Source organism: Haplochromis burtoni, unplaced genomic scaffold, assembly GCF_018398535.1.
Source record: "Haplochromis burtoni strain Fernald_Lab_line unplaced genomic scaffold, NCSU_Asbu1 Contig_832, whole genome shotgun sequence".
NCBI lineage: Eukaryota > Metazoa > Chordata > Actinopteri > Cichliformes > Cichlidae > Haplochromis > Haplochromis burtoni.
Window position 1 is genome coordinate 74,310 of NW_024583193.1, and position 10,000 is coordinate 84,309.

The following is a 10,000-nucleotide window of genomic DNA, read 5'->3' on the forward strand; positions in this document are numbered from 1 at the left end:
CTGGTCACAAATTCTGATTGGTCACTTGCAATGTTGATCCTGGAACAACATTTAGTATGATGATCTGGAAGAAATTGCACAAGAACAAATTGTGAATATATATAATATATTATATATATATATATATATATATATATATATATTAGGGGTGCAACGATACACAAAATTCACGGTTCGGTTCGGTTCGATACTTTGGTGTCACGGTTCGATATTTTTTCGATACAAAAAAAATGTTCATGCCTTTTTAATTTGTCATTTATTAAATTTTCACGGCACATTCCGCACCACATCTCTGTGCGTTCATCATTTGTTTGAAGCCAGCTCACCTCCTGCAACCACTTTTCCGAGAATACGCGCTTCTTTTGTGGTTCGGACTCCTTCTGACATTTCTTTGGAGGTGGAGGAACACCAAAGTAATTGCTTAAAGGAGCTTCTTCGACATCTTTAAGAGTTCTAAACAAATGTCTGTCCTCCTGAAAATCTTATGTACGCAAACACGCGTTGCAACTTCTTATCTTGTGCGCATTTTTTATTTTGACAGCGAATGCGCACCTGCGGACCACTTATGTGCAGCCCTGGTTATTTAGCTCGTCATATTGCAGCCACAGAAATTCTTTTGTCCATGAAACCATAAAGCTGCACTTTCTTTTTGCCTTATAGTCTGATTTGTCATAACTTCCGTTTTGTGGTAAGCTTTTCTTTGGCTGTCACTTCTTCACCCTGACCTGTCTTATTTGGCTCAGCAGAACTAAAATATATATCCTGCTGCTTTTACACACGCACTCACATAAGCTCAGCGATTCTCTGCGCGATCAACCTCTCACATGTTTAAGCTGCGGGAGATTTCACTTGTCATGTTTGCATAGTAAGCTAACGATTGATAAGACGATGTCAGAGGAATTGGTGCGCAAATGATCGTCACTCACCAATCAGTGCTGTCGCTCTCTATACACAGTTCACGCGATTGCAAAGTGAAAGCAAAAAACAAGCGCAAATTCAAACGCGATTTCAATATGTCACATATTGACAGTGGCTCACCGATGCCAATGACATAATTACCCAGCTACATTTCCGAAAGAATGCAAAAGCATTGACATATATTTTTCCTTCCTGCGATAGCCCGACGGGCAGGGCAGAGAGAGATTTTGGTAGCCCGACTGGAAAAATTTTGCGAGCCCTGTATCTGATTGAGGAATCACTCATCTTTGGAAAAGAGAGTTTATTACAGAGAAATGTCTCTTTCCAAAATAAAAGCTATACTATACGCTTCTTCTGGGCTATATTCTCAGCAGCATATTAAACATATCAGGTCCCCATAAGGAGAATCATGTGCTAACGGCTGTCTAAATGACTCGGGTAAAGTTTGTAGCATGCGTGCTTGTTGTTTTTGTTGTTCAATATCGACACGGTTCAATATCGATACGAGTATCGTTGCACCCCTAATATATGTATATATTAGGGGTGCAACGATATTCGTATCGATATTGAACCGTTCGATACAGTGCTTTCCGTTCGGTACGCAAATGTATCGAACAATACAAAATTTTTAATTTATTTTATCACCTTTCCTTCTGACGATGCTGTCTGTTTTGAGTGCTCAGAGGATCTGTGGTTTGTGATTTGTGGTTTCATTTTTAGCAAATAGATCTCACATTGAAAGTCAGTGGATTGTATGAAAAGATAACATTGCAATGAATACATTTTTAAATACTTGTCTTTTGTTCCTCTTCCAAAGTGAAAGCCAACAAGACAGACATCATCTGGTTGTCTGTATTTTTTGTCACAGTGGGAAAGTAGGAAGAGGATATTAAAAACATCTATTGAAGATTTATGGAAATATATATAGTTAATCTCAAAATGCTTGTTATGTATTTTATGCATTTTCAGATTATTCATCATAAGTATTTGAATTCAAAGCTTGTTAGATAATATTTTGACATCTGATTTGTTCACATCAGTGGAATGCTGACTAACAATGCTGATGACTGGACCATGAAACTGACTTAAAAGTTGTTCAGGAATGTTGTTGTTTTCTTTTCTTTTTTTTTTAAATCTTTTTATCTTTGCATCTTCAACTGGCAGTTCAAAACATTTCAATAGAATTGTGTGTGGGCATCACATACTTGTGAAGCAAGTATATAATGCCCGAACAAACTGGTGGCATCACAAGAGATCAGACAGCACAAGGGAGGCTGAATAAGGATTCTGTCAATTACGGCTCTAGGGTGAGGGTCTTTGGTCTATATTTAAATTTAGTGTTTGAGTTTGTGCTAGGCGTTTTGTATTACAATTTATTGTGTAATGGTTATTGTCATTTATTACACTTAACCTGAAGCTATGATGAAAAATAATATTCTATTGTGATATTTTTTCACACCGTAGAAAACGTTTTTTTCTCTGCAGACAGTACATTAAACCCTAAATCTTTTCAACTTTAGCTGTTGCCTAAAAGTGATGAAAAAAAATGTATCAAGGTAAAAAAAAAAGAAGAAAAAAGCATGATTATTACTTCTACTGTCTATGTTATAGTAGTGTATCCAGTAAAAATGGCTATACTGTTAGAAAATCGGAAAAAGCACAGTGAATTAATAAACTGAAGTTGTTCTGTTACAACTTTTAGAATACAGATTTGCTTTTTTGGACACTATTTTTTTTCTTGTCTCTGCAATATAAACTTTCCATTCTTGTTTTTGTGTCCCAGAAGAAACATTCTTTATCAGGCTGGTCTAACATTAGTATCAATGTACTTTTTTTTTCACTTTTAAGAGTGAAAAGTCAACTTTTTCGAAGTATTTCAAATCATCCCCGGGCAAGATATTGAATTCAAGCTTGCCAAAAGTGTATTTACATAAGTCTTTGTGAAACAGTGCTTGTATAGATATTCTTCTACGTGTAATTGCATGAAAACTGTCCTGAGTGCCAACATCTATGTGGCATATACAATGTAACGTATAGGCACATAATATATATATATATATATATATATATATATATATATATTAGGGGTGCAACGATACACAAAATTCACGGTTCGGTTCGGTTCGATACTTTGGTGTCACGGTTCGATATTTTTTCGATACAAAAAAAATGTTCATGCCTTTTTAATTTGTCATTTATTAAAATTATAAATATATATTTTAACTCAAAAGTACAGTTTTTAAATTTAATGTTGCTGAAACAACAAAGTAATAAAAAAATAAATAAATCTATCTGATCGAGAAATCACTCATCTTTGGAAAAGAGAGTTTATTACAGAGAAATGGCTCTTTCCAAAATAAAAGCTATACTATACGCTTCTTCTGGGCTATATTCTCAGCAGCATATTAAACATATCAGGTCCCCATAAGGAGAATCATGTGCTAACGGCTGTCTAAATGACTCTAATGACAATTCTATTGAAATGTTTTGAACTGCCAGTTGAAGATGCAAAGATAAAAAGATTTTAAAAAAAAGAAAAGAAAACAACAACATTCCTGAACAACTTTTAAGTCAGTTTCATGGTCCAGTCATCAGCATTGTTAGTCAGCATTCCACTGATGTGAACAAATCAGATGTCAAAATATTATCTAACAAGCTTTGAATTCAAATACTTATGATGAATAATCTGAAAATGCATAAAATACATAACAAGCATTTTGAGATTAACTATATATATTTCCATAAATCTTCAATAGATGTTTTTAATATCCTCTTCCTACTTTCCCACTGTGACAAAAAATACAGACAACCAGATGATGTCTGTCTTGTTGGCTTTCACTTTGGAAGAGGAACAAAAGACAAGTATTTAAAAATGTATTCATTGCAATGTTATCTTTTCATACAATCCACTGACTTTCAATGTGAGATCTATTTGCTAAAAATGAAACCACAAATCACAAACCACAGATCCTCTGAGCACTCAAAACAGACAGCATCGTCAGAAGGAAAGGTGATAAAATAAATTAAAAATTTTGTATTGTTCGATACATTTGCGTACCGAACGGAAAGCACTGTATCGAACGGTTCAATATCGATACGAATATCGTTGCACCCCTAATATATACATATATTAGGGGTGCAACGATACTCGTATCGATATTGAACCGTGTCGATATTGAACAACAAAAACAACAAGCACGCATGCTACAAACTTTACCCGAGTCATTTAGACAGCCGTTAGCACATGATTCTCCTTATGGGGACCTGATATGTTTAATATGCTGCTGAGAATATAGCCCAGAAGAAGCGTATAGTATAGCTTTTATTTTGGAAAGAGCCATTTCTCTGTAATAAACTCTCTTTTCCAAAGATGAGTGATTTCTCGATCAGATAGATTTATTATTTTATCCCTTTGTTGTTTCAGCAACATTAAATTTAAAAACTGTACTTTTGAGTTAAAATATATATTTATAATTTTAATAAATGACAAATTAAAAAAGCATGAACATTTTTTTGTATCGAAAAAATATCGAACCGTGACACCAAAGTATCGAACCGAACCGTGAATTTTGTGTATCGTTGCACCCCTAATATATATATATATATATATATATATATATATATATATATAATATATATATAAAGAGTATGATAACAACACAATCAGTCCAATTACAAAATATTAATTAATTTTATTCACTTAATTAATTAACAATGTAATAATGCATTATCAATTACAAGTACCATTTAAGTACTTTTTTTTTTAAATGAATCTACTAATGGTGGCAAAGATAATTTGTCAGGTTTAATTGTACTTTTGAACAAAAAAAGTGATTTCCAAAGAGCATCGTATGACGTGTGTTCTTTAAACATTTGAAAAAAAAAATCGAGGACAAAAGTAGAGGTTACAGGCCTAAAAAAAGACATGCTTCAAAAACAACAACAAAAACAACAAAAACAACAACAACAACAACAACAACAACAACAACAACAACAACAACAACAACAACGCTTAGGGGCTGTGGTGTTTTAGATCAATGTGAAGAGCATTTGACTGGAAACAACTTCAACTTTCAGCATGATGATGATTCCAAACATGCAGTGGGAGTGTGTCTGAAGAGGGAGAGAGTATAAATAAAAGCTATGTCAATGCATAAATACTTCCACATCAATTTATAACAAACATTCATATTCTCAAATATTTCAGGTACATGAGGCTGTAATGGGGGCTTGTCGAACATTGACCGTTTTGTTAACCATTCTGGGTAAGTAACTGATTATTTTACAAAAATTAGAATGCAGCTCTTAAAAAAATAAAATAAAATAAAAATACATACATACACAATATGCCACACTTTTCAGTTATTAGCTTTTCAGATTTTAATTTGTCATATTTTAGTAACATCTGAACATATTGTGTAGTAACATGCTTTCATATCATGTCGATTAACAGCTTCTTTTAAGTGTTTTTCTTCTTCTTGATCAGTTTGGCGTATGGTAGCATGATCTATTATCTATTATAGATTATCTATCTATCTATCTATCTATCTATCTATCTATCTATCTATCTATCTATCTAAATGTCTAAATGTCTAAATGTCATAAATATCTATATATAAATATGTCATAAATATCTATATATACATACATATGCATGCGTTTTCAGTAGCATGTGTGTTAAGTGTAATCATCTGTCTACTTTTCACAAATAGTGGCAATTGAGGTTGCTACTACACAAACTGTTGCACAAAACTGTGGTTCTGAAGGTTCAACTGCAACTACATTATCTGAAGAAACTACATCAACATCAACTGAATGTTCAACTTCAACTACAGAAACAACAGCAACTGAAGGTTTAACTGCAACTACATCATCTGAAGAAACTACAGCATCAACAACAACTGTCATTACGGCACAAACAACAACTGAAAGTTCAACTGGAACTACAGAAACAACATCATCAACAACTACTGAAGGTATAACTGAAACTACAGAAGCAACTGCAACTACAGCATCAACAACTGAAAGTACAACTGAAACTGCAGAAACAACAGCAACTACAGCATTAACAACAACTGAAGGTTCAACTGCAATTACAGAAACAACAGCAACCACAGCCTTAACAACAACTGAAGGTACAACGGCAACCACAGCCTTAACAACAACTGAAGACACAACAGCAACTACACCATCAACAACTACTGAAGGTACAACTGAACTACAGAAACAAACAGCAACTACAGATTCAACAACAACTGAAGGTTCAACTACAACTACAGAAACAACAGCATCAACAACAACTGAAGGTTCAACAGCAAATACAGAAACAACAGCAACTACAGCATCACAACACTGAAGGTACAACTGAAACTACAGAAACAACAGCAACTACAGCATCAACAACAACTGAAGGTTCAACTGCAACTACAGAAACAACAGCAACCACAGCCTTAGCAACAACTGAAGGTACAACAGCAACCACAGCCTTAACAACAACTGAAGGCACAACAGCAACTACACCATCAACAACTACTGAACGTACAACTGAAACTACAGAAAAAACAGTAACTACAGATTCAACAACAACTGAAGGTTCAACTACAACTACAGAAACGGGAGCATCAACAACAACTGAAGGTTCAACTGCAACTACAGAAACAACAGCAACTACAGCATCAACAACAACTGAAGGTTCAACAGCAAATACAGAAACAACAGCAACTACAGCATCAACAACAGCTGAAGGTACAACTCCAACTACAGTATGTGAAGAAACTACAGCATCAACAACTGAAGGTACAACAGTCATTACGGCACAAACAACAACTGAAGGTTCAACTGCAACTACAGAAACAACAGCATCGACAACTACTGAAGGTACAACTGAAACTGCAGAAACAACAATCATTACGGAACAAACAGCAACTGAAGGTTCAACTAGAACTACAGAAACAACAGCATCGACAACTACTGAAGGTACAACTGAAACTGCAGAAACAACAGTCATTACGGCACAAACAACAACTGAAGGTTCAACTAGAACTACAGAAACAACAGCATCAACAACTACTGAAGATACAACTGAAACTGCAGAAACAACAGCAACTACAGCATCAACAACAACTGAAGGTTCAACTGCAACTACAGAAACAACAGCAACTACAGAATCAACAACATCTGAAGGTTCAACTGCAATTACAGAAACAACAGCAACCACAGCATTAACAACAACTGAAGGTACAACTCCAACTACAGTATCTGAAGAAACTACAGCATCAACAACAACTGAAGGTCAACAGCTACAGCACAAACAACAGAAAGTTCAACTTCAACTACAGAAACAACAGCAACTGAAGGTACATCAGCAACCACAGCATCAACAACAACTGAAGGTACAACTCCAACTACAGAAACAACAGCAACCACAGCATCAACAACAACTGAAGGTACAACTCCAACTACAGTATCTGAAGAAACTACAGAATCAACAACAACTGAAGGTACAACCGTCATTACAGCACAAACAACAACTGAAGGTTCAACTGCAACTACAGAGACAACAGCAACTACAGCATTACCAACAACTGAAGGTTCAACTGCAACTACAGAAACAACAGCAACTACAGCATTAACAACAACTGAAGCTACAACAGTCATTAACACAAACAACAACTGAAGGTTCAACTGAACTACAGAAAAACAGCAACTACAGCTAACAACAACTGAAGGTTCAACTGCAATCTACAGAAACAACAGCAACTACAGCTTTAACAACAACTGAAGGTACAACAGCAACTACAGCATTAACAACAACTGAAGGCACAACAGCAACTACACCATCAACAACTACTGAAGGTACAACTGAAACTACAGAAAAAACAGCAACTAGCATCAACAACAACTGAAGGTTCAACTGCAACTACAGAAACAACAGCAACTACAGCATCAACAACAACTGAAGGTTCAACTGCAACTACAGAAACAACAGCAACTACAGCATCAACAACAACTGAAGACAACAGTCATACACAAACAACAACTGAAGGTTCAACTGCAACTGCAGAAACAACAGCAACTACAGCATTAACAACAACTGAAGGTTCAACTGCAATTACAGAAACAACAGCAACCACAGCCTTAACAACAACTGAAGGTACAACAGCAACCACAGCCTTAACAACAACTGAAGGCACAACAGCAACTACACCATCAACAACTACTGAAGGTACAACTGAAACTACAGAAAAAACAGTAACTACAGGTTCAACAACAACTGAAGGTTCAACTACAACTACAGAAACGGGAGCATCAACAACAACTGAAGGTTCAACTGCAACTACAGAAACAACAGCAACTACAGCATCAACAACAACTGAAGGTTCAACTGCAAATACAGAAACAACAGCAACTACAGCATCAACAACTGAAGGTACAACAGTCATTACGGCACAAACAACAACTGAAGGTTCAACTAGAACTACAGAAACAACAGCATCGACAACTACTGAAGGTACAACTGAAACTGCAGAAACAACAGTCATTACGGCACAAACAACTGAAGGTTCAACTAGAACTACAGAAACAACAGCATCAACAACTACTGAAGATACAACTGAAACTGCAGAAACAACAGCAACTACAGCATCAACAACAACTGAAGGTTCAACTGCAACTACAGAAACAACAGCAACTACAGCATCAACAACAGCTGAAGGTTCAACTGCAACTACAGAAACAACAGCAACTGAAGGTACATCAGCAACCACAGCATCAACAACAACTGAAGGTACAACTCCAACTACAGTATCTGAAGAAACTACAGAATCAACAACAACTGAAGGTACAACAGTCATTACAGCACAAACAACAACTGAAGGTTCAACTGCAATTACAGAAACAACAGCAACCTACAGCTTACAACAACTGAAGGTTCAACAGCAACTACACCATCAACAACACTGAAGGTACAACTAAACTACAGAAACAACAGCAACTTCAGCATCAACAACTGAAGGTTCAACTGAAACTACAGAAACAACAGCAACTACAGATTCAACGACAACTGAAGGTTCAACTACAACTACAGAAACGGGAGCATCAACAACAACTGAGGGTTCAACTGCAAATACAGAAACAACAGCAACTACAGCATCAACAACTGAAGGCACAACAGTCATTACGGCACAAACAACAACTGAAGGTTCAACTAGAACTACAGAAACAACAGCATCGACAACTACTGAAGGTACAACTGAAACTGCAAAAACAACAGTCATTACGGCACAAACAACAACTGAAGGTTCAACTAGAACTACAGAAACAACAGCAACTGAAGGTACATCAGCAACCACAGCATCAACAACAACTGAAGGTACAACTCCAACTACAGTATCTGAAGAAACTACAGAATCAACAACAACTGAAGGTACAACAGTCATTACGGCACAAACAACAACTGAAGGTTCAACTGCAATTACAGAAACAACAGCAACCACAGCCTTAGCAACAACTGAAGGCCCAACAGCAACTACACCATCAACAACTACTGAAGGTACAACTGAAACTACAGAAACAACAGCAACTTCAGCATCCTCAACAACTGAAGGTTCAACTAGAACTACAGAAACAACAGCAACTACAGATTCAACGACAACTGAAGGTTCAACTACAACTACAGAAACGGGAGCATCAACAACAACTGAGGGTTCAACTGCAAATACAGAAACAACAGCAACTACAGCATCAACAACTGAAGGCACAACAGTCATTACGGCACAAACAACAACTGAAGGTTCAACTAGAACTACAGAAACAACAGCATCGACAACTACTGAAGGTACAACTGAAACTGCAAAAACAACAGTCATTACGGCACAAACAACAACTGAAGGTTCAACTAGAAACTACAGAAACAACAGCATCAACAACTACTGAAGATACAACTGAAACTGCAGAAACTACAGCAACTACAGCATCAACAAAAACTGAAGTTTCAACTGCAACTACAGAAACAACAGCAACTACAGCCTAACACAACTGAAGGTACAACTAAGCTACAGACAAAACTACAGCATCAACAACA

General features: G+C 36.2%; 1 protein-coding gene across 1 annotated transcript; it reads left to right on the forward strand.

The window, feature by feature from the left end:
• Nucleotides 1–2,141: 2,141 nt before the first annotated feature.
• On the forward strand, nucleotides 2,142–8,880 carry LOC121812790 (mucin-22-like). Its single transcript, XM_042215821.1, has 3 exons — nucleotides 2,142–2,225; nucleotides 6,090–6,750; nucleotides 8,480–8,880. Exons 1-3 carry the CDS (start codon nucleotides 2,142–2,144, stop codon nucleotides 8,878–8,880), a joined length of 1,146 nt encoding a protein of 381 aa, XP_042071755.1.
• The last annotated feature ends 1,120 nt before the right edge of the window (nucleotides 8,881–10,000 follow it).